This window comes from Heptranchias perlo, chromosome 2, assembly GCF_035084215.1.
Source record: "Heptranchias perlo isolate sHepPer1 chromosome 2, sHepPer1.hap1, whole genome shotgun sequence".
NCBI lineage: Eukaryota > Metazoa > Chordata > Chondrichthyes > Hexanchiformes > Hexanchidae > Heptranchias > Heptranchias perlo.
In genome coordinates, this window is record NC_090326.1 from 18,600,216 (window position 1) to 18,623,130 (window position 22,915).

Here is a 22,915-nt window from a genome sequence, read left to right on the forward strand (position 1 = left end):
CCAGTGTGTGAGTCTGTGTTTATCAGTGTGTGAGTGTGTGTTTACCAGTGTGTGAGTGTGTGTTTACCTGTGTGAGTGTGTGTTTACCAGTGTGTGTGTGTCTACCTGTGTGCGAGTGTGTTTACCAGTGTGTGAGTCTGTGTTTATCAGTGTGTGAGTGTGTGTTTACCAGTGTGAGTGTGTGTTTAAAAGTGTGTGTGTCTACCTGTGTGTGAGTGTGTTTACCTGTGTGTGAGTGTGTTTACCTGTGTGTGTGTCTACCTGTGTGAGTGTGTGTCTACCTGTGTGTGAGTGTGTTTACCTGTGTGTGTGTGTTTACCTGTGTGTGAGTGTGTGTCTACCTGTGTGTGTGAGTGTGTGTTTACCAGTGTGTGAGTGTGTTTACCTGTGTGTGAGTGTGTTTACCTGTGTGTGTGTTTACCAGTGTGTGTGTGTGTCTACCTGTGTGTGAGTGTGTTTACCTGTGCGTGTGTGTTTACCTGTGTGTGAGTGTGTGTCTACCTGTGTGTGTGTGTGTGTGTTTACCTGTGTGTGTCTACCTGTGTGTGAGTGTGTTTACCTGTGTGTGTGTTTACCTGTGTGTGAGTGTGTGTCGACCAGTTTGTGAGTGTGTCTACCTGTGTGTGAGTGTGTGTTTACCAGTGTGTGTGTGTGTCTACCTGTATGTGTGTATTTACCTGTGTGAGTATGTGTCTACCTGTGTGTGTGTTTATCAGTGTGTGAGTGTATTTACCTGTGTGTGTGTGTTTACCAATGTGCGTGCCTACCAGTGTGTGAGTGTGTCTACCTGTATGTGTGTGTGTGTTTACCAGTGTGTGAGTGTGTGTCTACCTGTGTGTGAGTGTGTGTTTACCAGTGTGTGAGTGTGTTTACCAGTGTTTGTGTGTTTACCAGTGTGTGTGTGTCTACCTGTGTGTGAGTGTGTTTACCAGTGTGTGAGTCTGTGTTTATCAGTGTGTGAGTGTGTGTTTACCAGTGTGAGTGTGTGTTTAAAAGTGTGTGTGTCTACCTGTGTGTGAGTGTGTTTACCTGTGTGTGAGTGTGTTTACCTGTGTGTGTGTCTACCTGTGTGAGTGTGTGTCTACCTGTGTGTGAGTGTGTTTACCTGTGTGTGTGTGTTTACCTGTGTGTGAGTGTGTGTCTACCTGTGTGTGTGAGTGTGTGTTTACCAGTGTGTGAGTGTGTTTACCTGTGTGTGAGTGTGTTTACCTGTGTGTGTGTTTACCAGTGTGTGTGTGTGTCTACCTGTGTGTGAGTGTGTGTCTACCTGTGTGTGTGTGTGTTTACCTGTGTGTGTGTTTACCTGTGTGTGAGTGTGTGTCGACCAGTTTGTGAGTGTGTCTACCTGTGTGTGAGTGTGTGTTTACCAGTGTGTGTGTGTGTCTACCTGTATGTGTGTATTTACCTGTGTGAGTATGTGTCTACCTGTGTGTGTGTTTATCAGTGTGTGAGTGTATTTACCTGTGTGTGTGTGTTTACCAATGTGCGTGCCTACCAGTGTGTGAGTGTGTCTACCTGTATGTGTGTGTGTGTTTACCAGTGTGTGAGTGTGTGTCTACCTGTGTGTGAGTGTGTGTTTACCAGTGTGTGAGTGTGTTTACCAGTGTTTGTGTGTTTACCAGTGTGTGTGTGTCTACCTGTGTGTGAGTGTGTTTATCAGTGTGTGAGTCTGTGTTTATCAGTGTGTGAGTGTGTGTTTACCAGTGTGTGAGTGTGTGTTTACCAGCGTGTGTGTGTTTACCAGTGTGTGAGTGTGTTTACCTGTGTGTGTCTACCTGTGTGTGAGTGTGTTTACCTGTGTGTGTGTTTACCTGTGTGTGAGTGTGTGTCGACCAGTTTGTGAGTGTGTCTACCTGTGTGTGAGTGTGTGTTTACCAGTGTGTGTGTGTGTCTACCTGTATGTGTGTATTTACCTGTGTGAGTATGTGTCTACCTGTGTGTGTGTTTATCAGTGTGTGAGTGTATTTACCTGTGTGTGTGTGTTTACCAATGTGCGTGCCTACCAGTGTGTGAGTGTGTCTACCTGTATGTGTGTGTGTGTTTACCAGTGTGTGAGTGTGTGTCTACCTGTGTGTGAGTGTGTGTTTACCAGTGTGTGAGTGTGTTTACCAGTGTTTGTGTGTTTACCAGTGTGTGTGTGTCTACCTGTGTGTGAGTGTGTTTATCAGTGTGTGAGTCTGTGTTTATCAGTGTGTGAGTGTGTGTTTACCAGTGTGTGAGTGTGTGTTTACCAGCGTGTGTGTGTTTACCAGTGTGTGAGTGTGTTTACCTGTGTGTGTGTCTACCAGTGTGTGAGTGTGTCTACCTGTATGTGTGTGTGTCTACCAGTGTGTGAGTGTGTCTACCTGTATGTGTGTGTGTCTACCAGTGTGTGAGTGTGTCTACCTGTGTGTGAGTGTGTGTCTACCTGTGTGTGAGTGTGTGTCTACCAGTGTGTGAGTGTGTCTACCTGTGTGTGAGTGTGTGTCTACCTGTGTGTGAGTGTGTGTCTACCTGTGTGTGTGTGTGTCTACCAGCGTGTGAGTGTGTCTACCTGTATGTGTGTGTGTGTTTATCAGTGTGTGAGTCTGTGTTTATCAGTGTGTGAGTGTGTGTTTACCAGTGTGTGAGTGTGTGTTTACCAGCGTGTGTGTGTTTACCAGTGTGTGAGTGTGTTTACCTGTGTGTGTGTGTTTATCAATGTGTGTGTCTACCAGTGTGTGAGTGTGTCTACCTGTATGTGTGTGTGTCTACCAGTGTGTGAGTGTGTCTACCTGTATGTGTGTGTGTGTTTACCAGTGTGTGTGTGTGTTTACCTGTGTGTGTGTTTACCAGTGTGTGAGTGTGTGTCTACCTGTGTGTGAGTGTGTGTTTACCAGTGTGTGAGTGTGTTTACCAGTGTGTGTGTTTACCAGTGTGTGTGTGTGTCTACCTGTGTGTGAGTGTGTTTATCAGTGTGTGAGTGTGTTTATCAGTGTGTGAGTGTGTGTCTACCTGTGTGTGAGTGTGTTTACCAGTGTGTGTGTGTTTATCAATGTGTGAGTGTGTTTACCTGTGTGTGTGTCTACCAGTGTGTGAGTGTGTCTACCTGTATGTGTGTGTGTCTACCAGTGTGTGAGTGTGTCTACCTGTGTGTGAGTGTGTTTATCAGTGTGTGAGTGTGTTTATCAGTGTGTGAGTGTGTGTCTACCTGTGTGTGTGTGTGTTTATCAGTGTGTGTGTGTGTCTACCTGTGTGTGTGTTTACCTGTGTGTGAGTGTGTTTACCAGTGTGTGAGTGTGTGTCTACCTGTGTGTGTGTTTACCTGTGTGTGAGTGTGTTTACCAGTGTGTGAGTGTGTGTCTACCTGTGTGTGTGTTTACCTGTGTGTGAGTGTGTTTACCAGTGTGTGAGTGTGTGTCTACCTGTGTGTGTGTTTACCTGTGTGTGAGTGTGTTTACCAGTGTGTGTGTGTGTGTCTACCTGTGTGTGAGTGTGTTTACCAGTGTGTGAGTGTGTGTCTACCTGTGTGTGAGTGTGTTTACCTGTGTGTGTGTGTGTTTACCTGTGTGTGAGTGTGTTTACCAGTGTGTGAGTGTGTGTCTACCTGTGTGTGAGTGTGTTTACCTGTGTGTGAGTGTGTGTCTACCTGTGTGAGTGTGTGTCTACCTGTGTGTGAGTGTGTTTACCTGTGTGTGAGTGTGTGTCTACCTGTGTGTGAGTGTGTTTACCAGTGTGTGAGTGTGTGTCTACCTGTGTGTGAGTGTGTTTACCAGTGTGTGAGTGTGTTTATCAGTGTGTGAGTGTGTTTATCAGTGTGTGAGTGTGTGTCTACCTGTGTGTGAGTGTGTTTATCAGTGTGTGAGTGTGTGTCTACCTGTGTGTGTGTTTACCAGTGTGTGTGTGTATTTACCAGTGTGTGAGTGTGTTTACCTGTGTGTGAGTGCATCCATGTATACTTGGAAGAAGGGGAATGTAATTGTTAGTTTTCAGTTCTCAGGCATTAACATGCTGAACAGGTAGGAGAGATAAAGAAAGTCTTTTCTGAGGGATTTACTCAATTGGACAAACAGGAAAATCTGTCACTGAATTCTTTTTGTCAGGAATTAAGTGTGCCTGGAGTGTATGATGGTAAACACACTCATACAAATGTGAACACACACTCACACAAATGTGAACACACACTCACATCGTACAGTGGTTATGTTACTGGACTAATAACCCAGAGAACGTGAGTTAAATTCCACCAGGGCAGTTTGAGAATTTGAATTCAGTTTTTAAAAAAATGTGGAAATAAAAAGCTGGTCTCAGTAAAAGTGACCACGTAGCTATTGGATTGTTGTAAAAATCCAAATGGTTCACTAATATCCTTTAGGGAAGGAAACCTGCCATCCTTATCTGGTCCGATCTATACATGATTCCAGTCCCAAACCAATGTGGTTGACTCTGAACTGCCCTCTGAAGTGGCCGAGCAAGATGCTCAGTTGTATCAAGCTCAGGGCAACATGTGATCGGCAATAAATGCCGGCATTGCTAGTGACGCCCACATCCCAGAAACGAATTTTCAAAAATCATACTGGATCTGTACTGTCACAGTAGACTTCTGACCAGATTTGATGCCCCTTGAGATATGCAGGCCTAGTGTTCTGAAGATGATTAACTCCGGCTAACAGTATTTTTGTGGGGTCTGGAGGAACAATTCCTGCTCCTCCGGGCCCCACAAAAATACACGGAGAGATGCACCTCATACATTCCACCCAATGGTATGGCAAACAGGTTCCTACAGCCAGCAGAGGACCCTGAATGGCAGAGTCATGTAGGCCCTTGCCAGCTTCGAGCGGGGGTGCTAGTTACCCATTTGTCAGCTCGCTTGAAAATCGCATCAAGTAGGCCCCAGGCAGCTAACAGGCGGGCGATTTTTCAGCAAAAACGGGGTCAGATGGCATTTGAAAATCACCCCCCCACTTTCTCAACCTCTTGCAATGAGAGTCCTTCAGTGTATTTTCTTTTGAACGTGAGAGGAAGCTCCAGAGACCCCACTGAGTGATAAAACCTCAAGTTAATCATGAATCCCAGTGCAGTCAGAAAACGCCATAAAGTTGAATTCTATACTTAGTGTGAACCTGCCATTGGCTTACCTCAAAAGAAAGAACTTGCATTTATATCACGCTTTTCATGATGTCAGGACGTCCCAAAGCACTTTACAGAAGTACTTTTGAAGTGTAGTCACTTTTGTAATGTAAGAAATAAGACAGCCAATTTGCGCACAGCAAGGTCCCACAAACAGCAATGAGATAATGACCAGATAATTTGTTTTAGTGAAGTTGGTTGAGGGATAAATATTGCACAGGACACCGAGATGAATTTCTCTGCTCTTCTTTGAAATAGTGCCTTGTGATCTTTTAAGTCCACCCGAGAGGGCAGACAGGGCCACGGATTATCTCAGTCATTCTAATATCTCCTATTGTGACTTTATCCAGGTTGAACGCAAACCAAATCACAGATGATGGAGTTCAAGTGTTAACTGAAGAACTTGCAAAGTACAAAATTGTTCAATTTCTTGGGTAAGTTATCAAGCTAAAAAGATATTTCAGATTCTATTCTTCCCTTGAATACTAGGGAACACTGAGACAGCTGGACAACTTATTGTGAACTGTGTATAGATATTTCCAATGTGTAATAAGTGTTTCAATAAAAGATGTTTACATTTCATTATATAGTGTGTATATTAATATGTATGATGTAGATGTTTTATTATATAATATATATATTTCTGTTCACTATGTATATCAATGATTTAGATGGAGACCTAAAGGGAGTGGTGTTGAAATCTGAAGATGATACCAAAATAGGAGATATAGACAATTCTTTAGGAGACCAAAGGAATCTGCAAAGAGATATTGATAAGATAGGTGAATGGGCTAATAAGTGGCAGATGGAATTCAATGTCATTAAAAACAATAACAGCAGTAATTATACTCTGAATGGAAGTAGGCACGGAGCTGTGGACAAGCAGAGGGATTTGGGGCACAGGTTCATAGGACATTGAAGGCGGCACCTCAGGTTGATAAGGCTGTTAAAAAAAGTGAATGGAATTCTAGGTTTTATCACAAGAAGTATAAAATATAAAAACCAAGAGGTAATGATGAGCCTCTATAAAATCTTAATAAGAATTGAAATAGAGTGCTGTGTACAGTATTGGGCTCCACACTATAGGAAGGATACTGAGGCTTTGGAGCAGGTAGAATGCAGATTCACTGGGAGGCTGGCCTGGTATAAGGAAATATAAATATGAAGAAAGACTTTAAAATTAAGGCTTTTTTTGTGAGAATAATGCAGATATGATAGAAGATCTTGACCGCTTTTTTAACCACCATTAAAGGGGCACCGTCTTCATGGAAACATTTTTGGAAAACCTCTTTCTAATTTTGGGAGGAACATAGCTGTGAATAATTCTTGCTGTGGGGGACAGCAAGTAGACACAACTTATGTTGTTTACAATATGTTTGCGACAGACTTATTTTCACAAAGACTTGTATTTCCTTAAGAGATGTTTTTCAGTCTTCAAAATGGTGGATTATTATTTTGAATTCCAGTTCTACATCACCTTTGCTCCTTACTGGATACAAAGGCATTTTCCTTTTACAGAATTCAGGAAAGGATACTTCATTAATTGAAGTTAATTAATAATCCCTTCAACTCTAAGAGCTATTTGAATTAACCTGGGCATTGGTTTTGAGGCCTGCTTGCCTCTGCGTTGCTTGTTAAGACTCTGACGTGACGATAGTTCTGGCTCCTTCAGCTGAGTTTATTTTAGATTAGAGTTGGCAATTATTCTATTACCACAACATGCTGTGGTGTGAAAGGCTACACAAAGCATGCAACTCTGCACTCTGTTAGAACATCTGTCCTCACATTACTACCTCACCACTAGCTCAATGTAACGAACAACAACAACTTGCATTTATATAGCACCTTTAACATAGTAAAACGTCCCAAGGTGCTTGTGCCATCAGACAAAATTTGACACTGAGCCACATAAGGAGATATTAGCACAGGTGACCAAAAGCTTGGCCAAAGAGTTAGATTTTAAGGAGAGTCTTGAAGGAGGGGAGAGAGGCGGAGAGATTTAGGGAGGGAATTCCAGAGCTTAGGGCCTAGAGGGCTGAAGGCACGGCCGCCAATGGTGGGGAACAGTAAGTGGGGAACGCACAAGAGACCAGAATTGGAGGAATGCACAGTTCTCGGAGGGCTTGAGAAGGTTACAGAGGTAGGTTGCTTGTTCTGCAGTTACAGAGCTTGAAATGATCGATGATTTGAGTGATCTAGTTGCACATCACTGCTATATTTTCTCTGTGTGAGACCCCAATGTTTCCATCGTGTGACTTTTTTATTCGTATTTGTTTTTCCAGCTTGTACAAAAATCAGATTACTGACATTGGTGCCCAGTATGTTTCAACACTGATCGATGAATGTCCAAGTCTCATAAAATTGACGTAAGCAAACCTATTTTGTAAACTCATGCAAACTTTCCAATATCAGTCTGCGCTTACACTATTCACAGAGTCTGAGAAGGTTTTTTTTTGAATCAGGTTGTATAACAGCCTATTTCCAATGTGTAATAAGTGTTTCAATAAAAGATGTTTACATTTCATTATATAGTGTGTATATTAATATATATGATGTAGATGTTTCTGAGAGCACAGAAAGACGTGGGGAAGTGTAGTGGGATACCAATGAACATCGGGTTTCCCATAGACTTGTGCTCCCTCCAGCAACCCCAATTTGGCGAGTAACAATTAATTTTAGGTGTATATTTATGCATACAGGGAACAGAGTTCTGGCAAGATGCATTCTGTGAGTGAGTGTCACACAAACAGGGGAAGCAATGCATGAAGATTTGCTGTTGGTGAGCTGAGTCTGTCTTGTGTTCCTAACGTAAATATGGAGACTTGATGTGATGATGCACATTTCCCCCTTGTGAAGAACGTAGTCAAAATAGCTGCACCCCCAGCCAGTGCTGCTTTTCAAACAGATGTCTCGAGGTGCGCTAGATTAACTTGCCCTTCCAGTTTTTGCACCATCAGGAAGTGTCTGCCTTGTGCTCCCTCTGGTGACGATCTGGTGAGATCAGAATCTCACACTCTGATGAAAACAGAAACAGAGAAGTGTGGAAAGAATCCCATTGGTCCTGGGTACAGTCACATTTCTGCTTTTGTAGAATGCTGGAATGTCAATCTCAGCCTCAGTGAGGCCATTTAATGGCAAGAGGCATGTTGATGAAGAGGGGAAAAATGTTGAACTAATTGTTTTTTCGTTTGTTTATTTAAAGCATTGGATACAACAAGATTACAAGTGAAGGAGGGAAAATGCTAGCACAAGCAGTTCAGAAAAGTAAGACAATCAAACACATCTGGTGAGTAGGGGAGAGGATGGAGAATGAAGCCTTGTGTTGTCTTTGCCTGTTGTACTGAGCTCTTAAATGTCAACAAATATTGTATATATTCATTTTTTTAAAATCGGGTTTAAGAAATAAATGTCCAATATATTTGCGTGTTGGGGTCATGTTCAAAGAGTTAATTACTTCAATGGACATTGTCTACTGTTGAGATATTTTTAAGAACTTTATTTTTACGTGTAGGTTACTTTTAAAACACTGACTCTTTCTTGAAGGAGATACAGAGAGTGGAATGACGTCAGTACAGATCCAGGCCACTAAAATTGCATGACCCCACAATGTGTACCAGCTAAACCATCTGTCCTTCCCAAAATACTAAAGTCAAAATCATGAGTTATGGAATTTTGAAACTCTATTCCATTGCTGTAAAGTTTATTTGCTTCAGTCTATCTTCTGTCTGTTAGTCCTATGTAGCCTTGCTCATGTCATTGAGACACACAAATGACAATGACTCTAAAAAGCCTTGTTGTTACTGCAGTCTCACAGGTGTCTCATATTGACTACTTTGCTCCTTATTAAATAAAATTCTAATTTTACCTCTCACAACAACCTCCCTGATCAGCCTCCTGCCTATGTATGTCTGAGGCTCGTCCATTAATGTAGAATTGTACAATGTCCTTTATGTACATATGTTGGTGTAAATAAATGGACCCAAAATATAACCATGAATGTATAAAACACAATCCACCTGTAATCTGTTAGGCTGTACAACAAGAGATAGTGCAACACAATAATTCACTCATTCAACTGCGACCTATTTGGACCTGAAATCAATTTTAGAAAGAAAGAACTTTCACGACTTCAAAACGTCCCAAAGCGCTTTGAAGCGAAGTCACTGATGTAATGTAGGAAATGCACAATTTGCACAGAGCAAGGCCCCAAAAACAGCAATTAAATAAATGACCAGATAATCTGATTTAGTTTGAGGGATAAATATTGGTCAGGGACACCTCCCTTGCACTTCTTCAAATAATGCCATGGGATCTTTTACATCCATTTGAGTGAGTAGACAAGGCCTCAGTTTAACATCTCATCCAATACTGCACTGGGAGTGTCAGCGTGGGACTTGAATCCACAACCTTCTGACCCAAAGGCAAGAGTGCTACCACTGAGCCACGGCTGATACTTACTTTATTTGTCCTGCAGTAACAGAAGGAACCCATAAGCAAGTGAAATTATCAGAGGAGATATTTCTGATTCAGCTATTTGCCTGCAATTCACCAAAATGATCTATCGCCAAATGGAAATCTTGTGTTGTAGCCTCTCTTTAAAAACTGTGGTGATATTCTGAGAAAGGCTGTGAAGCACCATCATTAAAATTCTTCATAGCGTTTTTTCTATCATTCTCTAATGGTAATAGCTGTGGCCTAGTGGTGGTGCTCTGGCCTCTGAGTCAGGAGATTCATGGATTGAAGCCCCACTCCAGAGACTTGGGCACATCATCTAGGCTGACACTCCCAGTGCAGTACTGAGTAAAAAAATACAAAGCTTGTTACATTTCATTTAGGTACAGGGTTAGGTAATGAATTGCCTACCATTTTTTACATTACGTGCTGAAGATTTTCCAGGTGAATCTGCAGTGATTGTCAGCCTTGAATTGAATTACAGGATGTGGGGGAATCAGATCGGAGACTCAGGGGCTGTCGCCTTTGCTGAAGCTTTAAGAAACCATCCTTCTTTAAAAGAGCTCAGGTAATCACATTCCTCGCGCTGTTCAGATGACATAAACCAGACACAGCCACAACCCGAGTCAGTGCTAATATATCAGCAATGATTAACTCTCAAAAGACCGAAAGACCATCTTCATTTGTATTTAACTAGTATTCTTTTACCTTCACTATCTTTCCTACTTAGCTCTGCTGATAAATTCCAACAAATTCTTATCCGTTCAGAATTCTGCGTTCCTCCAATTCTGGCCTCTTGTGCATCCCCAATTTCCTTCACCCCACCATTGGCGACCGTGCCTTCAGCTGCCGAGGTCCTAAGCTCTGGAATTCTCTCCCTAAACCTCTCCACCTCTCAACCTCTCTCTCCTCCTTTAAGATGCTCCTTAAAATCTACCTTTTTGACCAAGCTTTTGGTCACCTGTCCTAATATCTCCTTATGTGGCTTGGTGTCAAATTTTGCCTGTTAACGCTCCTGTGAAGCACCTAGTGACATTTTGCTACATTAAAGGTTTACATTCTAAGTATAGAAATGACTCTGTGTGATATTAGCATAGTTGCGGTTCGGGCTTTTTCCCTATCTTGTATTCATGGTTAAAATGTGCTTTCCTTGAAGTGGCCGAGACTTTTTTTTAATTCGTTCATGGGATGTGGGCATCGCTGGCGAGGCCAGCATTTATTGCCCATCCCTAATTGCCCTTGAGAAGGTGTTGGTAAGACCAGGGACCTGCACCATTACTATTATACCTGCTCTGAGTGAGATAGTGTGCCTAGGATTAACAATTACCCCATAACTCTGGGGCGACCACTGGCAGTCATGTGAGATGCCCGTAAATTCACCTGACTCCTCGAAAAAGCAGAAAATACCATGTTGTCAGACCAATACATACAGGCTTAAACTAATAGTCAGATTTATTTACAGGCTGACAAATACATAGAGGGGTTGTGAGACCGAGCGAGATACTGAATGTACAAACAATGAAACAGAATTAATCTACAAGGGGTTGTTTTTTAAGCGATTGCAACATCACCTTTGGATGATCTGGAATGCGCTGCCTGAAAGGGTGATGCAAGCAGATTCAATAGTAGCTTTCAAAAGGGAACTGGATAAATAATTGAAGTGAAAAATTTACAGGGCTATGGGGAAAGAGCAGGGGGTGTGAGACTAATTGGATAGCTCTTTCAAGGAGCTGGCACAGGCACGATGGGCTGAATGGCCTCCTCCTTTGCTGTACCTACTATGACACTATGAAAATACCCTTTTTAGAACATGTTTCTTGTACAGTTTGACAGGACTTTTGGATGGAACAGTCTTTTATGGATCTCCACATCATGACATTGTACAAAGTAAATCTCAGTTCATCCACCTGATCCAGGTTTTAGGCCAGAACTAAAGAAATGAGAGAATTCTCCAATATGTAGGTAGTCCAAAAACCTTTGAAGTCCAAGTTGTTTAGACAGCTATAATTAAAAATACAATGCTGTGAAGGAGCACATGAAATAATGATGGTCTCACTGGGTCCTCCCCGTTCCTTGTCCTTACCTGTGATCTCACCTTTCTGGGCCCTCCCTGCTAGTCTCCTAAGGCTCCTCCATCTCTCCGATCTTACCTATTGCTTCCTATAATCTCTCAAAGCTCCTCTAGTCTCAACAATCTGGCATTTAGACACTAAAGTGCTAAGACAAGTCAACAGCACATTATACCTTCACCTGAAAAGAACCATTGTCATTTTCTGTGCTCTTAGTCACTTTTTTTGCTGTGGAAATGAAAAGCAATCCTATTTAGTGTAATATTTTATAAAGCAGGTACATAATTTTGTGAATTATCTGTAATTTATTATCATTTAATTACCTACTCTTTTTTTCCCCCCAGTCTTGCAGGCAATGGTCTTTCCACAGAGGGAGGTAAAAGTTTAGCTTCAGCACTGCAAGAAAACAGCTCCCTGAAGATACTCTGGTATTAGTTTTAATTCTGAACTTTGTGGGATTAAGCCCCCGGCCCAGCTGGAATGAAAGTCCCTTCTGGTAGCTGGGGCCTATGTGAAATGACTGTGGGCAAGTGTCAATTTAGTTCCTAATGGAAATGGACCCACAGCACAAAACTAATTTGGCATTAATTGACCCCAAAGTTGGCAGTCTCACTCGATGGGTAATGGAAGATAATCACATTGGTGCAATAGCGGGTGATGTTCTGAAGTTGGGCCTGAAGCTTACTATTGGAGCAGAACAGAAGGAGCTTTCTTCACACAAAGGGTAGTGGAAATCTGGAAATCTCTCCCCCAAAAATCTTTGGACGCTGGGGGTCAATAGAAAATTTCAAGACTGATAGATTTTTGTTGGGTGAGGGTATCAAGGGAACCAAGACAGGTAAATGGAGTTAAGGTACAGGTCAGCCATGATCTAACTGAATGACGGAATGGACGCGAGGGGCTGAATGGCCTCCTCCTGTTCCTATGTTCCCTTCTCCAAAAGTGTTTGATACAGGAAGGTCTGCTAAAAAAGGGGGGAAAATATTATTGAAAGAAAACCTGCCACAACAGTGAAAATTGCCCTTTCAATGATGGCATTTTCCTAATAACATTCTCTAACTTCACCGAACAGTTGTGCTTACAGCCCCTTTAGCGCTGTCAATGTCAGACCTCAGCTAGCCATGGCAGACTTCAGTAATGTCAGACCTCAGCTAGCCATGGCAGACTTCAGTAATGTCAGACCTCAGCTAGCCATGGCAGACTACAGTAATGTCAGACCTCAGCTAGCCATGGCAGAGTTCAGTAATGTCAGACCTCAGCTAGCCATGGCAGACTACAGTAATGTCAGACCTCAGCTAGCCATGGCAGAGTTCAGTAATGTCAGACCTCAGCTAGCCATGGCAGAGTTCAGTAATGTCAGACCTCAGCTAGCCATGGCAGACTACAGTAATGTCAGACCTCAGCTAGCCATGGCAGACTACAGTAATGTCAGACCTCAGCTAGCCATGGCAGACTACAGTAATGTCAGACCTCAGCTAGCCATGGCAGACTACAGTAATGTTCTGGAAATGTGACTTTTCTAAATTAGGCTTACAGAAAATGAATTGGATGATGAAGCAGCGAGGTGCTTTGCAAATGTGCTCAAAGTAAACAGGAGCCTGCAGTCTTTGTGGTACGTGTTACAGATTATGTTCGATTTAGTCGGGTCTTTATGTATTTTTGTGAAAACCGGAGTTTGAGGGAGAAAGAGATCTCATTGATTGGAAAGCAAGAAAGGACTTGCATTTGCGTGGCACCTTTCAGGACCTCAGGACATCCCAAAATGCTTCACAGCCAATAAAGCACAGTCCCCACTGCTTATAGTGAGCGCGCTGGTGCGTAGGCGATTTGCCCGCTGTACGCGATGAGCAGTTTAAAGGGGCAGTGCTATTACAGTACTCTACTATTGAACAAGAATGTAGTAGATCACTATTGAATAAGGTACTCCAGTCACAAGAACATTAACGAGGTGTTATTTACTAATGCATATTCTTGCATTCAGTGCACCTAATCGAGGTGTGAACTAGTGAGTAAGTACAGCCGTTTCTGCCCGAAATACATGGAGCACTTAAGGTGCTGTTAGCGGCAACTTTGAAATTGACTTTAATGCAAACGGATAATGATTAGCGCTTTTTGTCCGATTTTAAGCGTTTGCCCGATTTAAACATGGGTGTTATAAGTGGTGGGGACTGTACTTTTGAATTTTAGTCACTGTTGTAATGTTGGGCAGAAGATAGACCTGATATTAGGGGGAGGGGGATCTGCTTGCTGTCTTGCTCTGGGTTTTTCTTTTCCTTGACTGCTGCTGACATTGGTGTAGATACCTGACAGCACAGAGAGATGCAATAACATTACTGGGCCCCCTGTGACCAGGTGCTAAACAGGAGCAGCGCACCCAAAGTGTGCGGCATCTATCCAGCCTCAGGGGTACTTGAATTTCCTTCCTTGGGCCATTTGAATGACCTGGAGACTGCCCCAAAACAGGACTGCCCGTGTGCTGGTGCTAGGGGCAAGAAAATCAGGTGCAGCTCCAGGCCTTTCAACAACAATAACTTGCATTTATATAGCGCCTTTAATGTAGTAAAACGTCCCAAGGTGCTTTTATCAGGAGCAATTATCAGACAAAATTTGACACCGAGCCACATAAGGAGATATTAAGACAGGCTTGGTCAAAGAGGTAGGTTTTAAGGGGCGACTTAATGGAAGAGAGAGAGGTAGAGAGGTGGAGACGTTTAGGGAAGGAATTCCAGAGCTTAGGGTCTAGGCAGCTGAAGGCACGGCCGCTAATGGTGGAGCGTTTAAAATCGAGGATGCGCAAGAGGCAAGAATTGGAGGAGCGCAGAGATGTCGGAGGGGTGTAGGGCTGGAGGAGGTTACAGAGAGAGGGAGGGGTGAGGCCACGGAGGGATTTGAAAACAAGGATGTGAACTTTAAAATCGAGGTGTTGCCGGACCGGGAGCCAATGTAGGACCTTCTGACTGCCAATGGAGATCCGCAGCCAGAAGGTCCCAAATGGCCATTAATGTTCTTTTGTGCGGGAGAAGACACGTAAGGCATCACTCACCTGTAGATCTTCAGCTTGCCTCTGGGGCTTCTGAGGACATTCCAATCAGCAGGGGTCAGGGGACATGTCATGGCACACCAGCTCTCTCTGAGCTCTCCTACACTTGGGCACCCAGCAAGCGCGGCATCTGGAAATAAAGGCAGGAGGCTTTGAATGCCCCTTCCCACCTCATGAGCATTCGCTCCGTCTGACCTGTGCCTTCTGCAGTTGCAGGGCAGGCTACCCACAGGAGAAAAGTCCCCGAGAATCCTGGGGCAGCATTAAAGGATCCCAGACCTGGCGACCCGGTTCTCTGCTCTCTTTATCCTGGCCCATCCATTTGCAGAATGCTCAGTTCTGGGGGTAATAGCTAGGTAAATCACCCCTATAGTGAGCACATTGTAGTGGGGGTTGGGGGATAGAGGAATGTACTTTTAATCTCAAAAAATATTTTTCCCTCAGAACCATGTCTACTCCTTCCTATTGCCCCACTCTCCCATTCCCAGTTTTACTACAATCCCAATCCAGTTAAAGCTTCCTCCCTTCTCAAACTGTCATTAGGTTTTGCATTTACCTCATCACAACTTACTGCAGTAAATATTTTTTATTCATCCTTGGGATGTGGGCATTGCTGGCGTTGTTGGCATTTGTTGGCCATTCCTAACAATTGAGTGGCTTGCTAGACCACTTCAGAGGGCAGTTAAGATACAGATCAGCCATGACCTAACTGAATGGTGGAACAGGCTCGAGGGGCTGAATGGCCTACTCCTGTTCCTATGTTCCTAACCACATTGGTGTGGGACTGGAGTCACATATAGGTCAAACTGGATAAGGACGACAGGTTTCCTTTCCTAAACGACATTGGGTTTTTATGACAATCCAACAGCTTCACGGTCACTTTTACTGATACCAGCTTTTTATTTCCAGATATTTTTTAAGCTGAATTCAAATTCTCAAATTGCCATGGTGGATTTTGAACTCACATTTACTGGATTATTAGTCCAGGCCACTGGATTACTAGTCCAGTAACATAACCACTACACTACTGTATCTGATATAACGGGCCAAAAATCCATAAAATATCAAGAGGCGCTCGATCCGTGGTCACTATTCAACCATAATCCAATTTCACTGCTTCTCCTTGAGCAATACCACAGGAGATCAATTAGTTCGTCAAAAAACATCTACCATTTGCAATGGTTGAAATACAGTTGTCAGTGCAGAAGATCAATGGGTATATTTCTCGGAAACAAAGCTCTTCCTTTAGTTCCCGAGGAGATATGTGATACAGTGTGTACAGCAGGTACAGAATGGGTATATGAATACATCGAAGAGACAATGAAAGCACAGAAAGCTGTAAAGCTTTAGAGGATATACTTTAGGTGATAGGAAGATAAAGAGGGTATACAACCAAAGGCAGCGGGACATAGAGGGGAGATATTGGGGAACAGCAGGCTACAGGAGATAATGAGAGACAGTGGGATATAGAAAATATACAATGGGGGACAGTGGGATATAGAAAATATACAATGAGGGACAGTGGGATATAGAAAATATACAATGGGGGTTAGTGGGATATAGAAAATATACAATGGGGGACAGTGGGATATAGGAAATATACAATGGGGGACAGTGGGATATAGAAAATATACAATTGGGGTCAGTGGGATATAGAAAATATACAATGGGGGACAGTGGAATATAGAAAATATACAATGGGGGTTAGTGGGATATAGAAAATATACAATGGGGGTTAGTGGGATATAGAAAATATACAATGGGTGTCAGTGGGATATAGAAAATATACAGTGGGGGACAGTGGGATATAGAAAATATACAATGGGGGTTAGTGGGATATAGAAAATATACAGTGGGGGTTAGTGGGATATAGAAAATATACAATGGGGGTTAGTGGGATATAGAAAATATACAATGAGGGTTCATGGGATATAGAAAATATACAATGGGGGTCAGTGGGATATAGAAAATATACAATGGGTGTCAGTGGGATATAGAAAATATACAGTGGGGGACAGTGGGATATAGAAAATATACAATGGGGGTCAGTGGGATTATAAAGGACACACAATCAAAGAAAGAAAGAACTTTCATTTCTATAGCGCCTTTCATGAGCTCATGACTTCCCAAAGCGCTTTACAGCCAACGAAGTTCTTTTGAAGAGTAGTCACTGTTGTAATGTAGGAAACACAGCAGCCAATTTGTGCACAGCAAGGTCCCACAAACAGCAATGGTATAATGACCAAATAATCTGTTTTAGTGATGTTGTTTGAGGGATAAATATTAGCCAGGTCACCGGGGAGAACTCCCTTGTTCTTTTTCGAAATGATGCCACGAGATCTTCTACGTTCACCTCAGAAGGCAGACGGGGCCTCGGTTTAACGTCTTATCCAAAAAGCAGCACCTCCAACAGTGCAGCACTGGAGTGTCAGCCTAGATTTTGTGCTCAAGTCTCTGGAGTGGGACTTGAACCCACAACCTTCTGACTCAGAGCCAAAGCTGACACCTTGGGGGACAATGAGGTATAGAGGACACACAATGGGGGTAGTGGGCCATAATACATACACAGTGAGGACAGTAGGATATAGCGAAGGCATAATAGTTGTCAGTGGTTTTTAGAAGTCACATAGTGGGAGGTAGTGGGATGCGTAGTTAATTCCATATGTGCAAGACCTCAGTCCACTGAAGGTGACGGAATAACTCTCCTTATCCAGTATACTTCTTGCCTGTTCCTCACAGTGCCAGCACCTGAGTTAAAACCACCATAAGAGAGACAGGCCATCAAATGGTGGAAAACATCAGGAGGAAATTAAAAGACCGTGGGTTTTTTTTCCAGGTTGATTAAGAACAAAATTACGTTGCTCGGAGCAAACAGTCTCATTGAAGGACTGAAGGAAAACAGCTCAATGCGAGAGATCTGGTAAGAACAACCCTGAGAAGCCGTGCCATATACTGATATGGAACCGAGTAATTTGACTGCCGAGTTACCCCTTTCTCTGTACTAAGATTAGTTACACGGCTGAATTTATCCTAATTTATCCTATTAGTTACACGGCTGACAGTTATCAAAAGCACATTTTTTTTCACCAGTGGCAGAAAACTTCATTGTTATCAGACAAGATTTTAAAATCCGTAACTTGGGGAGAAAGAGGGAATTCTCTAGATTCTGGATCGGTCCCAGTAGACTGGAAGGTAACAAGTGTTACCGTGCTATTCAAGAAGGGAGGGAGAGAGAAAACAGGGAACTACAAACCAGTTCGCCTGACATCGGTCGTGGGAAAATGCTGGAATCCATTAATAAGGAAGTGGTAACAGGACACTTAGAAAATCATAATATGATTAGGCAAAGTCAACATGGTTTTATGAAAGGGAAATCGTGTTTGAGAAATTTATTAGTTTTTTGAAGAGGTAACTAGCAGGGTAGATAAAGGGGAACCAGTGGATGTAGTATATTTGGATTTTCAAAAGGCATTTAATAAGGTGCCACATAAAAGGTTGTTACACAAGGTAAGGGCTCATGGGGTTGGGGGTAATATATTAGCATGAATAGAGGATTGGTTAACGGACAGAAAACAGAGAGTAGGGATAAACGGGTCATTCTCAGGTTGGCAGGCTGTAACTAGTGGGGTGCCGCAAGGATCGGTGCTTGGGCCTCAGCTATTTAATGACTTAGATGAAGGGACTGAGTGTAATGTATCCAAGTTTGCTGACAATACAAAGCTAGGTGGGAATGTAAGCTGTGAGGAGGACACAAAGAGACTGCAAAGGGATATAGACAGGTTAAGTGAGTCGGCAAGAAGGTGGCAGATGGAGTATAATGTGGGGAAATGTAAGGTTATTCACTTTGGTAGGAAGAATAGAAAAACAAAATATTTTTTAAATGGTGAGATTATTAAATGTTGGTGTTCAGAGAGACTTGGGTGTCCTCATACAAGAAACACAAAAAGTTAGTATGCAGGTACAGCAAGCAATTAGGAAGGCAAATGGCATGTTGGCCTTTATTGCAAGGGGTTGAAGTACAAGAGTAAGGAAGCGTAGAGGGCTTTAGTGAGACCTCACCTGGAGTACTGCGTACAGTTTTGGTCTCCTTATCCAAGGAAGGATATACTTGCCTTAAAGGGGGTACAATGAAGGTTCACCAGATTAATTCCTGGGATGAAAGGGTTGTCCTATGAAGAGAGGTTGAGTAGATTGGCCCTATTTTCTCTGGAGTTTAGAAGAATGAGAGGAGATCTCATTGAAACATAAAAGACTATGAGGGGGCTTGACAGGGTAGATGCTGAGAGATTGTTTCCCCGGGCTAGAGAGTCTAGAACTAGGGAGCATAATTGCAGAATACGGGGTCGGCCATTCAAGACTGAGATGAGGAGGAATTTCTTCACACAGAGAGTTATGAATCTTTGGAATTCTCTACCCCGGAGGGCTGTGGATGCTGAGTCATTGAATATATTCAAGGCTGAGATCGATAGATTTTTGGACTCTAGGGGAATCGAGGGATATGGGGATCGGGCGGGAAAGTGGAGTTGAGGTCGAAGATCAGCCACGGTCTGATTGAATGGCGGAGCAGGCTCGAGGAGCCTTATGGCCTACTCCTGCTCCTATTTCTTATGTTCATAAGGAGGAAGTGTTAAAGGAGAAGTATAGTCTACTGAATTCTACATAATCCTAAACATTTTACATTTAGACATCTGTTCTCTTATCGGTGTCTCTCAGTCACTTTTGTTATCCCATTATTTATATTTGGACCTATTGGTTAGAGGCAACTTGGGAGCAGACATTTTATGGAGAAGTCCCTCCTTTTTTGACAGCATAAAGTCCTTCTCCACTCACATGCTGATTGGCAAATTCTACCCAGAATTCACTCTCTTAGATTCATGATGTCACTGGAATTACAAAGCAGGTGGCACACTTTCCTCTTCAATTGCAATGATGGACTTAGTGCTGTGTCTTTAGTGTATGCACATCTGGGCTTTCACCTTCATCTTGCAACAAAATGGCCTCTAGTACAACACAATCGATTGCAAACACATCAATGGAGAAAATATTTGCTGGAGTGAGGCTTCTCACAGCATGCCCAGTTAGTTAAATTTTTTCCTGCAACCTTCAGCTCAAAGATTCTTTGCCCATAAAGTTGCTGGAAGTGCGAGCTGATAACGGTGCAGTGAGGGAAACAGGGCATCTGGGACTACAGTGAACAAGGGGACCAACAGGACATCTCCTTAATCATTGAGATTTAAGGATTGAGAAATAAACAGAGGAAAGACTGAGAAGGGAGTGTAAATTAGAGTGGGTGAATTCAAGGTCAAATCAGGTACAGAAAGAGAAATAAAGAGAGGGAAAGAAAGATTGGATTAAGAGAGAGAGAATAAAGAGACAGAAAGGAAAAGTAAGAATTTTTAAAAAAAATTAAATTTGACATTTTTAAAATCTCCAACAACAATTCACTATCTGTTGGAATGAGACTCCACACTTATAATTGTTCATTTTCTGGGCAAGAGAGGTTGATTAGCAGTCATTAACAATTATCACGTTATTAAAAGGGTACTTATGCTATAATTACTAGACTTAACTTTCTGTGGCCAGTTTAATGGTCAATTAAGGTGCAAATGTAGCAACTTCATGAAACTCATGGGAAGGTGAAGGGCGAGATGCCGTTTTCACGAACCTAACAGCAGAGTGACGCAAATCGTCCAATAACTTGTGGCGATTCGCAATACACGGAGTAGCTCTTCCTCACTACAAATTGCTGGCCGATTTGCGCATTAATAAAAGCATGCCCACCTACTTTGACCTACAGTAGATCCTGTTTGGATAGTTTGACACTCTGGGCATTGCTTTTGCAGGCTGCAGGCCTCATCATTGATTATTTGGATTTGGATTGTGACACCATCACTACAATATTACCAGGTGTGACATTTTAGGTTAAGTGAGCAGCATCTTTAGGAACATCTGCTTGGACAAGCTGTCCATCTGTTCTCAAATGCACAGTGCGATGATATAAATTGGACTCAAACGCATCATCACGTTGCTTGTGTGACATCACCATAGTGAAAAGAAGATGATTATTCTCCTTTTCCTAAACAAAATAAAAGTCTGCCTGACGCTTTAACAGAAAAAACCCCCACATCATTCCAATACCTCCCTTGAGTTAAAATACGACTTTAAGTTTTCTCAATAAACTCTTCCTTTTCTAACGAGTGTTTCTATTTGTTGCATTGATTCCTCCTGAGGTGATGAGAATTTCCATTTCCTGTCATGGTTGGCAATCAGGAAATACATTGGCGGAGATTTGTGTCACACACAACATAGGATCTCACATTTGCCCCAGGTTTTACTCGGGCAAACAGCACGTGAATTTGCCTCATTATTTCTCTCTGAAACTGGCCTTACCATTTCTTAAAAAAATAATTGTTATTTATCGCTGGATCAATATTAGTTTCCAGTGAGTTTTGTCTCTAGTTGCATTTTACCTCTCTAACTCTCTCTCTCTCTTCAGTATTCTTTATTTCTCTATCCCTCACATTCTCAAACTCGCCCCCTCTTTCTATCTCTTGTAAACAATTTTACAACACCAAGTTATAGTCCAGCAATTTTATTTTAAATTTAAAATAAAATTGCTGGACTATAACTTGGTGTTGTAAAATTGTTTACAATTGTCAACCCCAGTCCATCACCGGCATCTCCACATCTTTCTATCTCACCCACCGCCTCATATTCCAGCATTCCATTTAACTATCTGCTTCTGTAAACAACTTCAGCTGCATTCCTTTAACTTCCAAACTACTAATCACACCTGCAATCAGATCAGCAACATATAACAGTAACTCAATTCTCATCATTATTCTCGCTCAGTGCTTTAGTTAGTATTGAGGGAGGGAAACATGGAGGAAGGGCTGCACTCGTGCGCCCGCTAGTAGTCAGTCATATAGTGGCAGGGTCAGGGGGTCGAGATAACAGGGTCTAGCCTTCATATTGGCCATAGATTGTGACTTGTTATGAAAGAGAATACAAATATTATTGGTTGAAAACATTTCACAAATGGCTGTTTCATGGTGTTTTATTTCTTGTGTTTGTCCCAAATTAGCCTGAAGAGCAATAAAATATCCATTGAGGAAACCACAGCTCTTAATGCAGAGCAACGGATTGTGTTCTGAACAGCATCTGTTGGGTGCGTGATGTATTACTGATAATCTGCACTGAGGATCTACCTCACCTACAATACCACCTGAAGAGAATGTAGCAAATATTGTGTGGTGTGGTACAAGGTACACCAAAAAAAAACTCAAAAGATTAAAAATTAATTGCTGTAACTCTTAAACATTTAATGTACGTGATGGCATATCATTGAATCTCAGGATGAGGGCATCGCTGGCAAGGCCAGCATTTATTGCCTGTCCCTAGTTGCCCTGAGAAGGCATTGGTGGGCCTTCTTCTTGAACCACTGCAGTGCAGCAGTTTGATACAACCGAGCAGCTTGCTAGGCCATTTCAGAGGGCAGTTAAGAATCAACCTCACTGGTTTGGGACTGGAGTCACATTTAGGCCAGACCAGGTAAGGACAACAGATTTCCTTCCCGAAAGGGCATCAATGAACCGGTTGGGTTTTTATGACAATCCAACAACTTTACTGATACCAGCTTTTGAAGCTGAATTGAACAGCTATGGTGGGATTTGAACTCACAAGCTCTGGATTATTAGTCCACTGACATAACCATTATGCTACAGTACCCAGTGTAACCAGAGTTTTATTACAGTTGATCATATATTTCTCTACCTTCAAAATATGTGTCCACTTTAAATAAATAATAAACTGCAAAAAGAAAGACTTGCATTTATATAGCACCTTTCACGACCTCAGGACGTCCCAAAGCAAAAGGCTCCAAAGTAAAGTGTTAAAAGGTGCCATGGTGTGGCAATATATTTTGTGGTGAGATGCAGGATCACTCTTCTGTAGTGCTGACTTTCCTTGCACTCAACTGCATTTTGCCTACATAACAGACACTGTGGTCCAAAACTAATTCACTCCGCGTTGCACTTTGAGATGTACTGGTGACATGATTAAGCTTTATATAAAAGTCCTAAGCCCAACTATTGTCAGCTGCTTCATCAATGACCTTCCTTCCATCATAAGGTCAGAAGTGGGGCTGTTCGCTGATGCTTGAACAGTGTTCAGTTCCATTCGCAATTCCTCAGATAATGTAACAGTCCATGACCACATGCAGCAAGACCTGGACAACATCCAGGTTTGGGCTGAGAAGTGGCAAGTA

At 42.5% G+C, this 22,915-nt stretch overlaps 1 protein-coding gene across 3 annotated transcripts in view; it reads left to right on the top strand.

Moving 5' to 3' along the window:
- The window catches only part of LOC137335511 (nucleotide-binding oligomerization domain-containing protein 1-like), a 39,845-nt gene extending 17,386 nt beyond the window's left edge, over nt 1-22,459 (top strand). The window contains exons 4-11 of one of the 3 annotated variants that reach the window (XM_068000854.1): nt 5,439-5,522; nt 7,371-7,454; nt 8,291-8,374; nt 10,025-10,108; nt 11,954-12,037; nt 13,138-13,221; nt 17,486-17,569; nt 21,734-22,459. In XM_068000854.1, the coding sequence (XP_067856955.1) occupies nt 5,439-5,522; nt 7,371-7,454; nt 8,291-8,374; nt 10,025-10,108; nt 11,954-12,037; nt 13,138-13,221; nt 17,486-17,569; nt 21,734-21,803 (658 nt within the window). In that variant the 3' untranslated portion in view covers nt 21,804-22,459. Of the gene's footprint in view, nt 1-5,438; nt 5,523-7,370; nt 7,455-8,290; nt 8,375-9,975; nt 10,109-11,953; nt 12,038-13,137; nt 13,222-17,485; nt 17,570-21,733 lie in introns of those variants that run through there. The other 2 variants (XM_068000861.1, XM_068000863.1) reach the window with 2 other exon arrangements.
- Nucleotides 22,460-22,915: the final 456 nt, after the last annotated feature.